This window comes from Necator americanus, chromosome III (genome assembly GCF_031761385.1).
Source record: "Necator americanus strain Aroian chromosome III, whole genome shotgun sequence".
Taxonomy (NCBI): domain Eukaryota; kingdom Metazoa; phylum Nematoda; class Chromadorea; order Rhabditida; family Ancylostomatidae; genus Necator; species Necator americanus.
In genome coordinates, this window is record NC_087373.1 from 26,731,789 (window position 1) to 26,753,324 (window position 21,536).

General features: G+C 40.6%; 2 protein-coding genes across 3 annotated transcripts; both read right to left on the reverse strand.

Annotated features, from left to right (window-relative positions):
- Positions 1–70: 70 nt before the first annotated feature.
- On the reverse strand, positions 71–5,021 carry RB195_011041 (uncharacterized protein; the record flags this gene model as incomplete). Of its 2 annotated transcripts, none has more annotated exons than XM_064192294.1 (3): positions 71–208; positions 2,114–2,241; positions 4,862–5,021. In XM_064192294.1, the coding sequence occupies 3 exons, from the start codon at positions 5,019–5,021 to the stop codon at positions 71–73; spliced, it is 426 nt and encodes a 141-aa protein (XP_064049877.1). The 2 variants fall into 2 exon arrangements, with proteins under 2 accessions (XP_064049877.1, XP_064049878.1); XM_064192295.1 differs by having other exon boundaries at positions 4,862–4,922.
- Positions 5,022–13,361: 8,340 nt separating this feature from the next.
- RB195_011042 (uncharacterized protein) lies at positions 13,362–20,962 on the reverse strand (the record flags this gene model as incomplete). The annotated part of the gene is made up of 6 exons (XM_064192296.1): positions 13,362–13,536; positions 13,603–13,730; positions 13,899–14,019; positions 14,153–14,267; positions 19,381–19,471; positions 20,927–20,962. 6 exons carry the CDS (start codon positions 20,960–20,962, stop codon positions 13,362–13,364), a joined length of 666 nt encoding a protein of 221 aa, XP_064049879.1.
- Between the last annotated feature and the right edge of the window lie 574 nt (positions 20,963–21,536).

Below are 21,536 nucleotides of genomic sequence, written 5' to 3' on the forward strand. Positions count from 1 at the left end.
ATTTGTGTAGCAAAGTGGTAGTGAATACATGTATTGGTATTCTTTATGCTCGTTCGTGTGTTGTCACTGATCACTTCTTACATGACCTCTCTTCGTATGGATACGGAAAGGACATATTAAGGGTGCCAGCATCGAACCATCGCAGAACCCCTGATCCTCTGTAGACATAAGAGGAGGGCACTTGCAAATCCACTCTTCTTTGGCATGGCTAAAATTAATCCGTAAAAGTTCAACTCACTGTTATATCACGACACAAGTTAGTAGTAAAGAGAGGATTATTGGTGATGGCCTGTATCAAAGGTGAATTCCCAAACTATCTGAGATGCTGAAAGCATTCACAAACATTGTAAGAGTTCTGAGAAGGGTTTGCACTTTTCTGGGAAATATTAGTCAATTCACTAAAACATATCTTCATTTATTGCTTGTGAAATAAAACAAATTATGTCGGAATCAGCATAATTTTTTTAATGAGTAATGAAAATAAATGATGGTTGATCGAGAATTCTGGAACGAAATCTATGGAGGTGATCGCCTATGTAAGTTAAGGGATTTCGCTAAAAATGATCGTGTTCTTGTATTTGTAACCATCGATCTTGTGAGTGATTCTAGCCACCATCGATCGCTGTTATGCAGCACTGACTCGATGATTGCTTGTTACGTATGTTCAATATCCAAGTTGGTAGAATGCCAACCGTTAAATGAGGACAGCCCAGAAAATGCGGAGTTGTGCCACCAAACAATGGCTAAGCCTTTCATGGCATTTAATTGATGAAGTTACTGTGAAAGACGTTCTGGTGATAAAAAAAAACTGCGAAGAGATTTGGACGGACGATTTTACCACCCAAGGAGATTTTTGGTTAGCGTTTTTGCTCTGTTAATGACGTTCTGGATGCCCGGGCTTTGTCTTTCAAAACACAGACTTGTAACGTTTCTGGCAGCAATTTCTGCAATCTCTCTTCTGATTCCAGGGTGTAGCATAGCGGTTAGAGGTTCCACTTCCTGCACGATTGATCGGAGGTTCGAACCCGCCCTAGTGCTCACCAAGCCTTCCCTCCGAGGTCGATAAATTGGTACCAGAGTTGTCTGGGAGGATAAAAACACTGACTTGACGGCTAGCCACCGCAAGTCATTGCATGGGCGAATTACACATTCGTATCAAACGATTCTGAATTGAAGTGAACGAGGGGGCGCATCCCAAGCGGATTGATCAACGCCAGAAACTTTATCCTCTATCCTTCCTCCTCTTCTGCTCATTTAAAACTGCTATGATTTTGCTTCTAGCAGCGGTTCTGCTTCTCTAAAACTTTGTGGTGCTTGGTCGCACTTTAGTCGCTGACAGCATTGAATAGTAAAAATAGAAGGTCGCCCTCATGGCGGACTGAGAACATTCGTTAAAGTGGTCCCGAGAATGATATGCTTTATTTTCCTTATGCAGCCTTCGCATTGTTTTCTGTCTGGTTGGTTCTCAATTTACCCTTGAGCGAGAATCTCTTTCTACTGGATTAGTATTAGGTCACCAATGGAATGTCGTTTTACGCCTGTTATGAGATGAGTCCCGATTTTGCGATATGGAGGAAATTAAGCAGGTAACTATTCAAAAAACCCTTTTGTCTTGGAGACATGAAGTGAACAGTACAATTATCAACACAGCGGCCATGCACTCTACCACCCTGATCCTTGACTACTTTAAAGGCATCACCCCACGAATCCGAGGTGGTACGGATTTCAGGTGGAGTATTCGTATACGGGATCGTAGATTATGGAGAGAAGGAAGATCCCGTTCATTTCTTCCTAATTGCCGTAAAAAACGGCCCGGAAGATGCGGCGCATGCACAAGGCTGGCGCGCTCCAACCGAATCTATTGTAGAAAATAGCGCGCCGGAACGTATCTTCCGGGCCGTTTTTTACGGCAATTAGGAAGAAATGGACGGAATCCCTCTTCTCTCCATAATCTACGATCCCGTGTACGAATACTCCACCTGAAATCCGTACCACCTCAGATTCGTGGGGTGATGGCTTTAGTTTCACAGTGAAGCTCCAGGTTGGGATGGAACCCGTATGGGAATTCGGAAAGGTTAGGAAACGAGTGGAAGAAAGATCTCGTATAACTTACCAATTTGTCGTTGCAGTCATGATATATTTTCAAATGCACGTTCATGGTCAAGAACGCTGAAGTTCCACCTTCAAGTTCAAACCGACCATCACTGCCAGTTTTAGTCTCTGCGAGTGGTGTGTCTGCACCTGTAGTAACATAATCAGTAGGGTTGAATTTCTCTCAAACTTCTAACCTTTTCCTACACACTGCAGCTTTCCTTTCGTTAGTTACTTACTTAGATTCATAGATCACCCGTTGTTACTGAACGTGCGAGCGAGAATATTTTCCTCTCCCTTGCAATCATCATCCAAGACCAGCGTGAGCGACATTCAAGAGGGCTTTGACCCTTATCCGGCTGAGCTCTCACCTGGTCCAACCTGGTCCATCCGTGCAGTAAACACATCACCTCATCTCGTATGCGGACCCCCTCGGCGGTATTCAGTATCTCTTTGGATCCGCTCCAACGTTCTTTCTTTTCGTTCTTTTAGGCCATCTGTCGCCGGTTCGGAGATGCGAAAAACGGCTGGATATCAAATGGTGAGCAAGTCGTTGTCCTTGTTTGGATCTTCCTCGGTGTGACAATCGCATTGCGAGGAGTTTCTGAGTTTGTAGTCGTCGTACTTCTTTCTTCCTTCGCTGCCGATAGCAGATATTACTTCCCATCATGTGGCTAACTCGTGTTCTTGCGCAAAAGAGACATGTTTCAGAACTACTGCAAAAGTTTGGTGCAATCGAAACCTCAGCACCAGTAGTTGCTGAATATGTGGTGGATCTTTGCTTGAGATGCACCGTTGCGCAATTCCCATCCCCACCGTTGATGATCTTTCTCAATGAAAAGAGAATGCCAATGAAAAAGGAGAGTGTCAGGCATAAGCAGCTATTTCCATTTTCATCCCAGTAATCTGATCCAAATTCTCCAATCCTGTATTCTCCTTCTTTGGCATTTGCTAATTTTGCGTTGAAGTCTCCGACAATGAATTTTTAGAGAGACATCTCGTTGTGGATCACTTCCTCGATCTCCTCATAATACAGATCCATATCGGAAATTTGTTATTGATTTCTGGCGCAGAGAGCGGACGAAAGAAGGTCAAACGAGGTGACCAAGCTCTAGCGTGCGCAGATATGTAATTTCTCAACTGGTGGTCGCAAGAGGAGTGTGGGAGGAAGGGGCAGTCGTAAGTGGGATTAGAAGGGCAGGAAAGAAAAGAAGAGAACAAAAAGAAAAGGAGGAGAGGGTAACTGCTGTTAAAAATACCAGACATAGCGCCTCCACGGATGCTGAATAACAAGGCTCACATTAAACTTTTTGCTATACAATTTTGCATGATTTTAGAGATAGATTTTGTCTACACTTGTATGAAATATAGTGTTTCTACCTTTCTGTTTTCTTGAAATCTAGTTGAGAATAATGATGACTTTTTTATTTTAATTTTCACTATTTTTATTTATTTTTCAAGTTCTTCAACTAGCTTCTGAGAGAACCAAGACACCTGAAGAGATCAAAATTTGGGGACAAAATTCCTCCTTTATGCTCAGTCAAAGTATGTGATCGGATCCTTCAACCGCGCTACCGTAATCGCGTGACAAGAAAAGTGCGAAATTTCGGATTTTCGACTGCGCGTCAAAATGTGTATGACTTTTTCATGAACAAGGTCCAATATTTAAGATCTTACCTTGTGAAAACTAATTCTGTTTCAAACATGTTATAGCGGAAGATTTTCTCTACCTCTATTTTCTCTATCTCTATCTCTATACTTTTTTCGCGTTTTTTTTTTACTTTTTCTCAAAAACTAGATGAGGAAGGTCAGACTAATTTGCCAAAGTCCTCAACTTTTCTGGAATAACTTTAAGAAAAAAAAACTAGAGGATCTCTAAAAAAGGATCTGACTGTTTCACAGCATAAAGCTTCTTTTTCAAAGCGAACCCTTATTTGTCTTTGTAAGTTTTCTTTTGACATCAAGTTACAAACGTTTGTTTCAATTTTCTTTTCTGGGTAACAAAATCCGAGCAGTCCAGGTGTCGTGTCCAATCAGAGTCGGTGCTGATCGTTGAACTCGCCTCTAAATCACTCTTGAATGTTGTAAATATCGCAATTTCAGCAAAATTATCCGTGAAGTGTTCTTCTCTGTATTTGTTTCTCCTTTGCGAAGATCAAAATTTCGTCGGAGATCAATCTTTTGAACATCCATAATCATTATTGAAAGAGAAAAATTGTGTCGTCGAATACACACGCTGAGAACTTTCACATATCTTCACTCCATCCATAGCGAGTCATGGACGAGTTCCATTAAAACTTTTATTTTTTGGTTTTGATCATTTCGATGAGATGTGATCGGTTTCTAACGTTCACCATATCATCCAACTTCTTAGATAAGAGGACCCAATGTGCAGGGTACCGAGGCAGTGTTTGTGATGGAGGATTTTTCCATTTCCCCATAGTAAGCAGCCTGCCATGGCAAACTTGGTTTTCACCCACAAGCCGTCCCAAACCTGCATGAATCGGGGAAGCGCCTTGCTGCATTTTTCCAAGACAGAGAGTCTTGGTACTTCTAACTAGGCTTCCGACCGCGAGAAATCAGAAGTGCAAAACTCATTTATGCAGTTCGACGCCCAGAACTACCTCCAGGCCCCTATGAAGCGGTCACCTGTTGTTGAAGAACCTTTTATTCTCACTCAATAAACATCTTCATTGATTCAAAGATTTTTTTGAAATACGAATCGTGACATAAACATGTGATTCATAAACATAATTTGCAGAAAGAATACCTATAAAATTTTTATCCACTATCCGCACTGTAGTGTCTGGCAAGGGTAACTTGCCGCACATCAGCTGTCCACGTACTCCAACAATCTGGTGTAGGTATGCTGTAGCCGGAGAAGAAATATAGCATATCAGCCAAAACAACTCTATTCTGAAGCAATCCATTTCATACCTGCAATTATCGAGCCGTAATTATCTCATAGAGTAAAGTAAATGGATGCTTCTATCACCGCATAAACTTTAAGTCGTCACATATTTACGAAGTAAAATCTTTTAAATGGATTCTGCAACAAGATAGGCTTCCAGTCCTTTTACGCTGCTTCTTTGTCATGCGTCTCCAGCGAGACCCAATTCTAGCTCGTTTATGCCTACTACGGTTTCCTCACAGTTTCTTTTTTTTTTTTGAAATACAGCGCTAGTAGAGATTTTCGATATTGGATTCATACACTAATATTAAGGTAGGATTCAGTTTTCAGCCCAACTTTTTTGCAGTCTTCAATCTCATCAACCATCATCGATCTCAAGGTGCTCCTGAGTTCACTTATACCCAGATTAGCAGAGGATGTTTCGCATTCTCGTTATCATTCTTGAAAGTCATGTCTTGAACACCACCGACTAGTGGATAGATCCTGACATGAGAAATTTCAAAGCTTTCAGGGTAGTGCTTTTAAATCTTAGTGGATTTCAGGCATACATGTTTTTCGTTGAAGAATTGATTTTTTAGAAGTCTATATTTCACACCACTCCAGGGCACTGATATGGATTAGATTACTGATCGTTAGCACAGTGTAACATTAACTAAGTAATGAAATGTAAACGAGGGCTGAGTAACGGAAACCGTAACGACATGCATATAAAAGCGGAAAGAAGAAAAGCAGCATTCAGACAATGCAGAAAGTGGTAAACATGAGAAGGACAACATTCAGCATCTCTCAAAAAAAAATGATAAAAAAAATGGCATAAATGATTTTCAAAGTGCTCTAGCCCGAGAGGTCTCAATAGTTCTAAAGAAAACAAGAAATTAATACTTATATAGAGGAAAAATGGAAAATGGTGGTGCCAACCTTACATTCCAATTTTTTTAGTCCAAAATTTTGAACCAGCATGCTGAAGGGTTCTTTACAGATATGGGACACCAATCAAAAAAGACTGCGTTTGCTGATGTGACAAAAGTGTAGATAATGCCTTCTGAAGTTCTTAGCATTTGTATCTGCGTCCCCAGGCTGGAAAAAAAACCAAATTTTTGTGCTACCATTTTGAACCATGCTGGCTGTGGTTTAGGCAAGCTTTACTTGGAGAAATCTATCAAAAGCCAGTTCTCATTTTCTGGTGGCAAGAGTAATTGATCCACCTTTCTGTTCAAAAATCAACTGAAGGAACCAGAGTCGCAGATCAAAGAAGATGTTCACCTTGACGCAAAAGATTTTAGTTAATAAGTGGGTCCTAAAAACAAAAAATTAATTATAATATATTTTAATATTGGCGCGCGAAAATAGTATTGCGGTGCGGAAGGCTCTAGCAGCTCCTTGGATCTACTCCAACGGCCCAGAGATGAATCGCAAAGAGGAATGCCTCGCGAAACGCGGGAACTCGCGTCCTATTTAAGGCTTATATTTGGCTGCGCTAGTCATCTCACAACAGGCATCTAGCAGTGGCAGGATAGTCATCTGATCCTCAGCCTCCTAAGGTATGATGTTCTCTTCCAGTCTTAGCTATGAGACCCTATACTTAGAACTTTCTTTGTTGGGTGGATAGGGCATTTAATCGGATAAATCACGTGTGATCCCACCCTTTCAGGCTCCGAACCAAATCATGCCATGTAATAACGCGCTTAGTCCGGTGATGTGCCGAACCATAGTCATGCAACTGCTGGGCGAGCGCCCTAGCACTGGACCACTGCCCAGATTTATGCATTTGTGTATGTTTGTCTCGATAAGGTAAGTTTGTTTCTGTCATTTTTATCACTACGTTAGTGATATTCACGTCATTCCTTTTTAGCACGTCATTCTTTGCTAATAGTTGAGAACTGAGGAGACTCATTCTTCGAATAATGCTTCCAAATTGTGAAGGTTTGAGAGAAACATAGATGTAAATACAAGTTTGATTGTTCTCCAAATATAGAACTGACGCATTTAGGGAAAAACCATGAAATTTTTCATCTATGCTTAAATTTTTGGGAAAAAAGAAGTGAAGATGGCGTTGATAAAAAACAATTCTAATTTTACAAAAAATCTCCCGACTGTTATTTCTTATTGATCGGTGAAGGCGAGCGAAATGTAGACAAAAAAAAGCTTGAAGTCTGGCTAAAGCCGGACTTCAGGTTTTGGTGTTTAGTTATAAAATAATCTAGACTAAGCAGCTGCACACCCAAGGCTGTTCCAAGTATTGCGAATTCTAAGTAGTTTTTGAGTATGAAGAGGACGTTCCTTTAAACAAAATGAGAAACAAATCTTAAATCAGGATTACTAATGGAAGAATCGAAAACTAGGAATTTTGGCTGCACAAATCCCAAATAATCGCGCATCTGCAAGAACTCTAGACTTGCTATGTTAGGAGAAAGGCGGCTCACTTTTTTCTTGAGACATCTACATATGTTCGGAAATATTCTGCTACATTTGAGTCATGTAAATCTCACCTTCAAATAATGGCAAGAACACTTGTACGAAAGTTCATGAATGAAAAGTGGAAATTACATAAGGTTTCTATAAAACAATGCAAATATGTAAATTGTTGCCATGTTACGATACTTTTACTCCATTGCGATAGATGTGACCAATTTGTTGTGTCTAACGGAGGCATATTCGTCTCCTTCATGAAAGTTGTAATACTAACGAAATTTTAATGATATGCATCTTCAGCAACAACCTTTTGTTTTTAAAAATTAGCTAGTATACATAGACTTTCTCCAAAAGACGAAAAAAACTCGATATATCAATTTGTCAAAGAAGTACGACTTTTTTTCTACCCACAGCAAAGGAATATCGTTGGAGAAATGATAGCAAAAATAAAATACTCCAGCAGATAATGCATGGATGAAAAAAGTAACGCAAAACTATCTGGTCGAGGTGGAGACAAGAAGAAAAACAAACAGGCAAAACATGCGCAAACAAAACCATTCCATTATTTGAGAAAGAATTTGCGCTCATTCACTGTAATGGCTTCGTATAGATCAACTCAAAGAAGGATGGCCAATTCCATTACACGAGATTGTGCGAAGAAAATCAATACAGGAGACTCAAGAAAGCTCTGCTCCAAGCAGGGCGAAGGATAACGAACATCGACCATACGAAAAACACGAATAATCGCATGCTCACAACTGCATATGGAAAAAAAAAACAGAGTCACGCGCCAGTCAACAGCAGAGATGAAAGATCGCGAGGACTCGATAGCCTCGCAGGTAATCGGAGGTCGGAGGTTGAAACCAGAATGGAGACGTCAAGAAGAGAACAGATCGACGGCTATTATGCAGAAATATGTTGTGCCACGCAAACATGATGTTATGAAACGTGAGTCAGCAGTTTTTGCCTCAAAGCCGCTCTTGTCATATTTTTATGACTAGTTATGACTACATTTTTTCTCTACAAGTCTTTGTTTTTCTACAGTTTTTTTCGTAAACCCTTACAAATCCGTAGATCTATAGCTATCCCACCTGAGTACGGTAAATGGTTCTTTAGAGACTATTTACTATTTTCTTTTGTGCCCATTTGAAGTTGTGAGCAATCATTCAGAGTCTGTTATTCCTGCCCTAATCTTTTTCAACTACTAAAGCTCGTCTTTGACTGGGAAGATAAAAAACTAGACTTTCTCTTAATGATAACAACGATAACAACGGAAACAGGACATGTCGATTCCGATGAATTTCCAATGTCGTTTTTCTAACGGCAGCTGATAAAAAGGGCACGCATAAAAATTACGCCACACCCAAACACCTCTTTAATGCAATGAAAATCATTCAAAGTGACATACAATCTTTGATGTGGATCATTTTGCCAATCTTCGCCTATCTTCACTAGCAATTTCAAATTGATTTGAGAACAAATTCTTACGAGCAAAAGTGGGAAAATACGTAGAAACTTGTAAGCGAATGCGCTGTTCCTTCCAGATCGGCAAGAGGTCATCAATAAGCTAGTTAGGTTTCACGATAAATAGGGAAAATGATGCAGGATTTGTGAGATGTAGAATTGAAATGCACGCTTCACCATTTCAATCTGGAGTTCAGACAGTGCTCTTCACCTCTATCTACCTCCTATTTCACATCCTTGTAGCCTATGTAGATTCACCGTCTTTCATTCGCCTTCCCTGCGAGGTCCAGCTTGTGACACAATAATCGGAAGCAGCTGCTATGATTGTCAGCAGCCTTCAAAATTCCTCACAGTGTTATTCTCCTGTTCGATAATGTCAAGCCAAGTCGAGACTGTCATTCAAACAAGGTTTGGTGCTTTTTCATCGGACCAGTTCACTGAATCCTTTGGATATTAATCTATTTTAAGTGAGTTTTATGTGATTCAGTAGTGTTATGCTTACGTAAATGCTGGCTTTCTAATGTAGTGATCAAGATGTTTCGTACAGGAGAGCACTGTTGAAGTGGAGAGAAGTGTTTTTCTAGAAATGGTTTGCCAGTATAGTTTGGCGTTTGTAGGGGAAAAATCCTTCATTAATCTCAATCCTACAACTATACATACTTGCAGCAATGCAATTTCAGCCACCCAGACAAAGAGCAAGTGATTGAGACAAAATTGGATGAATAACTAGAGAAAATTTAAAGATAATATCGGAAATTTTTCCTTACTACTAAATCACTACTTTTTACTTCAATTACTACTTATTCCTTTACTTAAATTATTTTTTCTCGATTAAAGTCTAAAAAACTGGGAAAATACAGAAGCCAAACTCCGCTAAAGACAGACAAAATCTGCTTTTACAATACCGCAAAATTGCAGATGTGTTCTTTTGCACTATAATGTTCTCGAAATTCCTTTTTGAGTGACAATATAAAAAGTCATCATTGTAAAATTCGAAAGTAAATGTAATCACGCTTTATCGAGCCGCTCCTTGCCGACACCAAGCGGAGACTACAAAGCCTTTCACAAATATGGCCGCTTGTCACCTAAATAAATAGTCGTCCGTATTTTATTGATGCACTCGCAATAGCACATAAACATGCACTAATGAAAATTCACGGTTACATCGCTTGTCTTTAGCACCTTCACTTAAAGCCATCACTCCACGAATCTGAGGTGGTACGGATTTCAGGTGGAATATTAGATTACGGGGGGAGGAAGAGTCAGTCAGTTTTTTTACGGCAATCAGGAAGAAATGGAGAGGGGGGTTCTCTCCATTTCTTCCTGATTGCCGTAAAAAAACGACCCGGAAGATACGGCTTCGGGCATTCTGGCGCACTTTTTCCTACAAAGAGTTCGACTGGCGCCAGCCTTGTGCGGCGCCGCATCTTCTGGGCCGTTTTTTACGGCGATTAAAAAGAAATGGACGGAATCACCCTCCTCTCCATAATCTACTACCCCTTATAAGAATACTCCACCTGAAATCTGCACCACCTCAGATTCGTGGGGTGATGCCTTAAATTGTGTAAGCATGTTAATTTTTCTCTTTCACCACATTTCTACTCACTCTTATTTGGTGCTCTTATGCTTCTGTCAGCTTTCGAAGACTTCTTGTGTCATTCTTTTTTGAATACTTTTTCGACGTTATAGATATTTTATACGTTGTTTTGACCGCAACGGACGAGATCTACGTGATAAGATCGGTTTCTTAAAAAATTGTACCTTTCAAATACCTACACAGCCACTTCAAAGAACTTTCGCTTTATTTCATTACCCTTACGGTTTTTATCTCGTTGCTCATGATGTATCAGCACAACACAATAACTCCAATCCAAAATGATCAAGATAAGATTTCTTTCCAATCAGTAGTTTTTGTTGACATTTCACCATTTCCTGATTGCTATAAAAATGCTGACATCCCGCACTGCCGACATTTCTCAATGCCTTCTTGTGCTCTATATGAAACTGTATCTTGAGAGGACTGTAGGAGGAGGAAAATACCACTCTCGCGGCGTCGAGAATCTTAGTCGTACAGTTCTTCGGTATTGCACGATAATATCATCATTCAATACTCGTCTGGAAATAATCGAGTGCAATATAGCTTGGTATCAAAATCAGTTATTCTATCGTGTAATAAATTTAGCAAGATTCGGCAATAAATTATTATTGTTAGAATTTTACAATACACAATTTCTTCTTAACGAGTTTGCAACCGCATGACCAGTGTTACCCTTGTAAGGGCAAGCACAAGCACTAAATAATTTGCAACATTTTTGTGCGTCGGCTAACAAAGGATTCAGGTGGGTTTTACAGAGCATTTGCTTTTGCATGCACAAGATTGCTAGTGCTGTCGTACAACAATTCCCCCTTACCATCCGTCGGCAATCTCTCTGCAGTGTCATTACCATCTTTTTGGTTCAATACCAAATGATTCAATCAATAACCGAACAACCGATACCGAAGACTTGTCCACAATCTCGACCGCTAGAATTTCCTTCAGTACCCACTCCCTTCTTCAGCGACAATATATGGGATTTTAGGAACTGCTCAATAATAATGTCCATTAAGAAAATCTTCCAGAGATTCATGTTAGAGTTTAGAGTTTGGTGTCAGATACTCTCCTCATGCTCGTTTAAAATTCTTCTCTGATGCTTTAGTGTTTTCTGTTTCATTGGTTTCATTGAAGAACAAGAAACAACTGACCTTGACTTTTGCACACATTTGTAATATCTTTTCGTGCTTCACAAAGAAATGTAGACTTTGACTCATCATTCATTCCAGTCTTCTTGTTTCATCTGTTAGGTGTTTTCCGTTCCTTTTGGAACAAAAACCGCGTGGTTACATTTCTCTTTGAAAAGTTCCCATCGTGTTTGCTTTAAAAGTTTTCTTTTACAATCAATAATCCTTTCTCAGTTTTTGAATCGAGTTTTACAGTATTTTATTCTGAACACAAGAGTCGAATGTTGAGTCAATCGTGTTTTTTTATTTGGATCGTTAAGATGATTTCATGATTTTAAGATCTGCTTTCTTCTGCAAGTCAAGCGCTGCTGCGTAGTGCTTGTATTCTGGGTGGTGAATAAGTGCATTTTCAAGCCATTTCACTACACATAAGGGCTCGATGAAATATCTCTGTATCAGTAGTGCACATCATTTTGAAATTATTGCGCTCGAGAAATTCTATCCTACATTTGCTAGTCAGTAGATGGAGCACAGTCAGTAGGAAGTTCGGCTGCTACTAAAAGTTCGATGGTCCGAAATCGCTCATGTGTCAACCAAGCCTTTCATCCATTAAAGGATTAAAAAAACGCTGACGTGCACATCGGCTAACCCCGAAAGTCATCGGTGTTGTTGTGTCCATGAACTTCGGGCAATTCTGAATTGATTTGAATTCTGAAGTCGCGCAGGCACATCCCCATAGGAATAGATCAACGCTGCGCACTTTACCCTTTCACTAGTTTATATCCTTCTTCTTCGGTTTGCTGAATCCATTTGGGCGTGTTGAGATCAACTACAGAAAAAAGTCCTGCGAGGCGACCTGAAGACTGGTGCAGTCGCGTAAGTGGCTACGCTCGAGGTGGCACCATGAAACTAGCGGTTACGATAAATGTGGGATACTTATTCTGTGTAGTCTGACTGCCGCGGACGAGGGTCCCATCTCGATCTCAACTGCTTGCTCCGCTGCACCACCTAAGGGACACTCAGAGAAATGTATCTGTTTTGTAACAAGCACAGCAAAAGCGAAAATGCACCTCTACAGTCTCTGAAATATGAAAGCACAAAAACCCAGAGTTACTGGCTGGAATTTCTGACTGCGACGTGTCAGATTTCGTGCAACAAGTCGCCCGAGTGCATATCTAACGCACTTAACACAACATTGACGACCAAGCGGTTTTTTTACATATCTGCTACGTAGGACCGCACTTTTTTGTGCGCCAATTATCTTTGTTTTGTCGAGCAGTTGTTTATTGCTTTGTCGAGCAAAGTCCTGAAAACAGGTAACAGATACCGTCGAATATTTGATATTCTCATAAAAAGTTCCTTTTCATTATGCCTCGCCCCAATTGGATATTACCCTATGCAGCAGAAAAATGTCCGACGGCATCGTTGGGGACCGTCATTAGCGTGTTAAGTTGATGAGAAACTCATCCAGAAAAACCATTATCGACGAAAACCTCGGGGTCCCATTCCAGAAGTTCCACCGTCGAATATTCGCATTTTTCTAGTCGCTAATTTGCAGACTTGTTTCACCTTTACTTACCAACGCTACGACTTTACAGTTTACTGTTATTTGTCAAATGTTGTTGTTATTTAGCTTTTGATTTTGTTGTTAATTAGCAGTTGGTTACACCTGTACAACAAGATTATTGTGACTGGGTGAAAAGGTTTACTAAATGAGGAATAGTTCAAATCATGAGTCAACGTAACTGCATCAGCATTTCACATTTTAATTCAAGTAACAAGCTAGGTGATAGTTGTACTCTTCTATCTTGTTCATAACTGCGCTGAATAGAGGTATGATGAAAGTGAAGACGAAGTCAAGCAGGAAAGTTCCAGGAATAAGACATAAAATGGAGAAAATTACTTCCATCCAAGAAATATCGCTGGTTTCATAATTTGATCTAGAAAATATCACTTTAATCCTGCGGCTGAATTCACTCTAAACTTCGCTTTGAATTTAACCCAACCTCCTTAATAATCTACTGAGAGTAGTCATTAGTGCGTAAACTACCCAGTAACGTAGCCAAAACCTAGATTTTTCAGGCTCTCCATTGCTCAGAAGTATTAGAGTGCATGCTGCCGGAAACAGTAATACCTAAATGTTATTCTAGTAATAATAATGAAGGTGAAACCATGAAATGTAACTTCTCTACGCAGAACAATACTACATACTGAATCATGACAGTAATCCCCTGACTGCTAAGGTCACAGAAAATGGAGGATGTACGTATTCAATATTTCTCTGGAACCTTTAATCGCTTACAGTTAGAGAGTGCACAATTAGAAGTGCATTCTGACGAATAAACAACACACAGAAGGTACATAGCGTGACATAGAAAATCTGCTCCCGACGAAAACCAGACATCTGTTCGAGATCTCTCAACCTCAAAATGTAATTTAAAAACGTGATTCAGTGTGAGTTCAAGGACACTGTTCAGCAATCCCTAGTAGTCTTGGGGCGAGAAGGACGAGCTACATTACTGACAACTGACAATTCCAATAAAACCTCAATCTTACAGCTTATGATATCCTGCATTTCTGTCATAGAGGAAATTGCAAACCAGTATGTTTACTTTTTCAGATGTGAAGTCTTGCCAGCCATTGATCAGGCGCACCTTCACTGGTTTCACAGCTGAAATCGTCCGTGTTACAAGGAGCTTAACACTCTCGCACTCCTGCAGAAGTTTAAGTATTTTTAAGCTCAGCCCTCTTATTCACTGTTTTAAAAAGTTCTCCTGAGGATAACCAGTCGTCTACAAAGGAGCAGTGAATGAAAACGAGATTTTGAGATTTTGGTCGATAAAATCAGTTCCTTGTGTTTTTGCTTATGTTCCATCAGCTAGCTTTTCCATCAGCTGTTCGTCAAACCTTCATATCATTATGTTTCAGCTTGTTTTGCATAAGGTTTTCCCAATTTTCGATTGATCCCTAATACTACTTTGAGAGCAGCAGAGAACAATTGCTGTAATTTTCTGTAATTCACGACAGTGTTTTCTCGCAACATTTCATATCTACTAATGTTTCGAGTTATTTTTGCCTTTATATCCTCTACATATATGCTCCGTCGTTAACAAATGTTTTTATTAGTTTTACGGTACTTTCTCTACCATTTCATTCGAATTCGTCTAAAATCTTAGAATATGCTGATAATTTTCTTTCTTGTATTGTTTTTCTACTGCTCCAAAGCGTTATTTAGGTACTATCAGGGTTCATCGGCGTTGCATTACGATTTTTATTCCAGTCCGACCCATGTTCTATTCCGTTCGTTTGTATTTTCTTTAAATTCTCGCAAATAATTTTTTATTTGCTACATTTGTGTTTTTCCAAACTTTGAGTTACATGCCTACGATGAGATGTTTTCTATGTGGTACCTTTTTGGTCATTTAAATTATTTCCACTTTCGGCTTCGGAAGTTTCAAAGTCAATTTGTTTCCGTCCTTGATCGGATTCCAAAGAAGCCAGCCCTTGAATTCAGAATTATTTCCGAGGATTTATTGTCTTCTATTTGGGAAACTCTATGTTATCCTCTCAAGGATCTCATCCGAAATTCTCACTTCATCTCCTCCTCTTTTCAAAGACAAAACAATGTGTGGATCTCCGTGAGGTTCGGCTTCATAAATTCTGCAGAGGGGGTTTTGTTGCAGCAAGCGAAAATAAAACAGTTACCAACTTATTTCTTTTACTGTTCACTAATTATAGTTCAAGGATTGGACAAGCGTGAATAGATGAATGCTTCGTGTCTTCAGATAAGTTGGCTCCGGGCAACAACACCTAAGGAACCCATTGTTTTATGAAACTCCTCACGAAACGACGGGCATCTCATGGTTAGACCGTCCCGTTATTGGAAATGGTCTTGGATTCTACATGAATCTTCCTTCTTAATGTTACCGCTACTGCACTTTTTGTAATTTTGAAGCTGCAACCTAAGCCCAAGTAAAAAAGATCACCCAGCGCTCTAAGTTGAGAGATGTGCATGCTGGCTCGAGCACTGCGAACTGCTTTCCAACTGATCCCAGCAGTATGCATGTAAACCAACTAAGGAATCCTAGAATGTTCGAGGAATAACTCTATTCTTTTCTCATTGGAGCAGTGAAGTCATTTTCCGAGATGAAAGCGCTGCGCTACATGTTGCAAACACCGAGTGCAGGTTTCCGAAGGAGTGAAAAACACGTTTACAAGTACTGAACAGACTATGCTGCTACCGCTTCTCTCTGTCGTTGAATACCTATCGTGCGGGATAAAACTTCGAAAATAGCGACAACACGAATACGGAACTATCAAGTTTTTCTGAAGCCAAGCTCGAACTGCTGAGGTTGAAACATGGATCCGGTAGGATTTAGTAGATCTAGCAGATGACGAAGAAATGTTGACCTGAATATGGCAACAAATCGGCTTCCATGAGTTGAGAGTCACGTCAAGTTTGAGGTAAAGTTGCTAAGGGTGCTATGACTTCCACTTCAATTAGAAAGAGTTGGAGACGAAGTTCTCAAGAACCGAGAGTAGTGACAATCCAAATTACTTGTTACAAGAGAGGATAATCCTTCGCACCTATAGGAATTACGAAATAGAATTCCCTGACTGCTCCTATAGACCCAAAGATGTGCCTAGACCTGTGAGTTAAGGCTCTCTGCGCTTCTAAAAACTTCGAATTCTCGAATTCCGTAACCCTACGTGACAAAAATCAAACACCTAAAACCTCCGCCAACGATGCCTTTAGAGGAGAAAATTGTTTGAACGAGAAGAGTAGTAAAACGTATGCTCATTTCATCTTCTACTGGAAGAGATTTTGTAGATGGTTTTTTGGAGCTGCTCTACCTTAAAAATTCACATTGCAGTGAGAAACACCTCCTGTGTTCTGAACGTTCCCTTCCTCAAAGATGTCCTATAATAGATGATTCTGAGGGAGAAAATTGTTTGAAGATTCTTTCCATACTGATTTTTCTGTCATAGAAGAGAGTCATTTTAGTGGCACCAACCAGGGAGCGGCAGTAATCATCAGCCGATAAGCGGATATAACTTGAGGGATATCTGATTGCAACTCTTTAACAAATAAAATTCAAAATCAAGTTGAATTAATTCTTTTTTTGTTCATACTGATACTGATCGAAACGCATCATAGTATACAAACGCGGCATTTGCGGGCTGACTGCTGCTCGTATCGCACATCCAGTCTCAGGTATCCACCTAATTCCACACTAAGTAAACACATGTCGTTTTCATGTTTATGAGAATGCGTTGTCCTATAGTCCTCATGAAGTCATTTTTTGAATAAAACTTTGAATCTCCCATAATTCAACACTCGAATAGACAAATTCAAAAAAGCTGTTGTTTGCTGTCTATCCAGTTTTATCATTAGTTATTTAAATTCTAATTTTATTTCTGATTCAGCATAATTTTGAGAGATTATATTCTACTAATTTTATTTTAGATTTTTTCATTCATTCACTAATATGGATCAAAATCTCTTCGGCAACAGGCGCAGATCACGATCTCTCACTCGCAAAAGTGTAGCCTAGCCGAGATTCCTCGATGGACCTCGCACATAAGAATGAAAGGACCATTTGCCAGTGTCAAACCCCTGACAACCTACATCTCAACCACCAGTGCCCGTCACCAACTCGGAGGAAGAACCTGTAGTGTTTGGACCATAACCGCGTCCAAAACCACGAAGAAGATCGAGATCGCTTGATCGCGTAAAATTTAGGAAGCCAAGGTTTCATCAACAAGGTGTGGAGAGTGTCAGTGTTGGTGTTGAGCAGAAAATCACTGCTTTTCAGTGAACCACCTCGGGATCATCATCTGGACCTGAACCAATGAGCAGCCCAGCACTATGCCGAGTGAAATCGACGCTGTCATCAGATTCACTTGTGGCTCTCTTTCCATTTGATTCAGATAATTTTTTGTCTAAACACTTTGAAAAAGAACTCTTAAAAAGAATGAAATTGCAATCGCTCTAAGGAATGCAATGCAAACATCGTCGCCTTGTGTCCTCCACCAGGAATAGTTCCAAGTATTAGGCTGGGCAGAAAGTCTTGCCACCCATTTTTCGAAATTTCCAGAACTTTCCATTTTTGGGCGGGACCCATGTTGCACCATGTTGTTAGTTGTAGAACATTCTCGAAGCTTCTCTGCAGTAGGCATTTTATATATATGCATATATATACATATATATATATATATATATATATATATATATATATATATATATATATATATATATTTTATATATATAGTCGGGGGCCTTAACTTTAATCACGATGTCAGTTACGCAAGGGCAACTTCGAGCTATCATTTGCCATGGGTGCCGTGACGGCATAGGAGCAACGGCAGCAGCCTGCAACATCAACAGCAGATTGGACGAGGGCACCACTACCGTCAGGATTGTCAAGCGCTGGTACGCTCGCTTCGCAAGCGGAGGCACCGACTTCGAAGACGAGCACCGGTCGGGAAGCCCCCACACTGTCGAAGACTCCGCTGTCAAAGACGCTTCTTCTCGACGCTGTCAGAGAGGATCCGGAGATCAACACCCGTAGTCTCGCGACGAGACTCGGGTGTAGCCATTCAACAATTGTCAGTCGCCTCCAGGCCCTCGGCTACAGAAAAGTGCTGGCTCGATGTCATTGTATAGGCTAATTCGTGAACCTCAATCGATTCTGGTTTGAAGTGAACGTGATGGCGCATCCTAAGCGGATTGATTAACGCCAAACACTTAATCCTTTATATATTTGTCAATCTTTCCTTCTTCGAATGCATCAAAAGTTTCTCGAAGATCTTATTACCGGAGATGAGATTTGTGTCCTCTACGACTGTGCCGTGTGGCTCCCTCGAGGACAAGACCCGCCGAGCCAAATCGGACCTCCACCCCAAGAAGTGTCTCCTTTGTCTCCTTTCTAGGATTCGAACGGAATGAGCTGCTTCCACAAGGCCATACCGTCATTGGTTCCATATACACTACTCAGCTCCAGAAGCTCGCATCGGCCGTTCGAGAAAAAAGGCCGAGACGAGCTTCGGTGCACCTCTCCTCGATAACGCTAGGCCCCATGTAGCTAAGGAGATCAATGAAAAACTGGAGGAGTTAGGCTAGGACACGGTGCTCCGTTCTCCCTATTCTCCCGACCTTACCTCCTCAGACTACCACTTATTCCGGCCTTTCAAGGCTTTCCTAGCTAAGAAAATCTTCACCAAGTTTGAAGAGGTCGAACGGGCGGTCAGCGATTCTTCAACTCCTAGTCTCCCCAGTTTTGAGAGAAGGAAATCGCTGATCTTCGGATTAGGTAGGACACTGTTGTAATTACTAATGGTGGTTATATTACTGACTTATTTCTGTTACAAGTAAAAAAAAAATAAAGCAGAAAAATTGTAAATGGTGAGGAGACTTTCTGTCCCGCCTAATACATCTCCCAGAAAACCAACCGGTTCGCCAAGAGCACACGGCTCGTTTGGAGCTAACATTCAAATAAAATTAAAATCACTTTTGGTTCAATATCTTATGAACAAGCTGAAAAAGATGTCTTGCACAAAGGCTGCTGAAGAATAGTTCTGTACTCAAAAGAAAGGGCAGATTACGGAGGAAACAGTCCACACTGTTCCACCACACTTTCTAACAACACTCGCAAAGGATACACTCTCGTTAATTCATTCACCTAAAACGAAACAAAAAGTGCGTGCACCCCTTTAGACGTAAAACAGCACCGATTAGACGTGTTTTTTCTGGTAACAATAGATCCTATTGTATAAAAACGCACTATTAAAAGACTTCTCTGAAGAGAAAGAAATGGCAGTCCGAAGTCTCTCCATTAATGAAGGAGATTGCTTCACCGGAGAATCAGCGGAATACTGAAAATAAAAATTCATCCCATTCAATCCATCCATGTCGCTGCCGGCTCTCTTTCTTACGCGGATGATTAGCTGAATTGCGAGCGCATACAATCAGTGTCGGAACTCGTTGGTCACGTGGTCATGCTGCATGCAGCGCAACAAACGTACCCAGCAATACAGTGATGGGACCGCGCTAGCGCCAACCAAGCACTTCATCCCCCGGGGTCAATAAATTGGAACCAGACTTCTCCAATTTATCGAATTTTCAAGTCATTATACGGAGATACCAAGTAATCCTGTTATGGGTTAGTATGGCGCAGTCCGTAAGAGGTTCTGCTGCGACTACCCAGCTGGCAGTTCGAATCCGCCCTAGTGCTAAGTAAGCCATTCATCCCTGCGGAGTCGACAAATTGGTACCGGACTTGTGTGGGAAGATAAAACACTGATTTGATCATCGGCTGACTATCGCAAGTTAACGTATAGGTTAATACGCGCTCCAAAACCTCAACGAACTGTAGTAAAATGCGTTGGCGCATCTTAATTGGATTGCCAGTGACTTGTTCTTCTTGACTTTAATATTTCTTGACTGGGTATAGTGCAATCGGTAAGAGGTTCGGCTGTGACTATTAGATAGCTGAGCTCGGACCCAACCAAGCCTTCCATATCTCCGGGGTTGATAAATTGGTGGTGCAGTTGTCTGAGAGGATAAAAAACACTGACTTGAATACATCGCCTGGCCCTAGCAGCTCTTTTCACAGATTCTGCGCATTTCGTAAAACCACCACCGTTTCTGAGTTGGTGAACGCTTAAGCGCATCCCGAGGAGACTGATCAAATACACTTTCTTCTTTCAGTAGTATAGTGCTGATATTTGTATCACTCCAACGAAACGTAGGTAAGATAAAAATAAAGGGAAAAAGAACAATTTCATCTGAGTGTTATTCTTATATTTGTACGCGAATGCAGATGGAGTAGCTACTTTCTTCATATCGTTGTCATTCAATCTTAGAAAGTAGTGCCGTAGCGGACCAACGCGGACTTTCCAGAGGACAAAGTTGGGCTTCGTAACTATTTGCAATACTCTTATGGAGAAACCAGAACCTTTTGCATACTTTACAATCAAGACTGTTACATACACGTATGGAAAAATGGTAGCACAGGATGCTTTCGATGTGAGGAGTACAAATCGGCTGGTGTGCATGAGTGTATGTAGCTTGATCCTTAAAAGCATAGGGAGCCCAGAGAGTTGGTGCAACAACAATGCTTTGCGGACAGATCAGTGTCCATTTCGAGCCATTCCTCTAGTCTTCGGTTACATTTGGTGGAAGGGCGCACTAGTTAGAAATTAGAGCTAAGCTAGCTGGTTTAAGATACGATCACAACACATTATGCTTCTCGTTTTATTTCTATTGCTAATCACTTGAAATAGTAAGAAAAAGCTGTTATGATTGTTTATGGTTGTTTATTTGCTTACCTTCATTTTCACAGGGTGTAATATGTCCTTGGACATATCGGCAGACAATACAGAAGACCCCAACCAGTCAGTAAATCAACTACTTAACAAATGGCTGTGTATTCATCCTGACACAGTAAGATAATACAGCAGATAAAATTCCCTATGATATCCCCTGTAAGCGATATTGTATATAGAAAGCAAGTAAATGCTTCAATCCTTCCAAGAGTCGCGAACGACTAGAGATCTGAGCGCAAGTAGTAAACTAGTAGCAAACCCCTTGCGAAGCCAGTTCAGCCGAGCCGCGGAGCGTTCCGGCCGTATAGTTCCTCCATCATCTAAGCATGACTCAAGTCGAACTCTGGCCACGCAGTGAAGAAGTTACCTATGTATTCTAGTGGGAGGCAAATGATTCGCACTACTCCAGAAGACCACCTCGAATTGCGCAATCTTCAGTCTACTAAGCCAGGCTTTCGACGAAATACTGTATGGAGGCGCATACATACAAATAAATCTTTTTCTATCCACAATATCTGTCTATCTTTTATCTTTATTATCTATCTATTTTATCTTATTTTTTGCACAGTCCTACGTTTCCATATTCATTATGAGTCTATTTAAGACGAACATC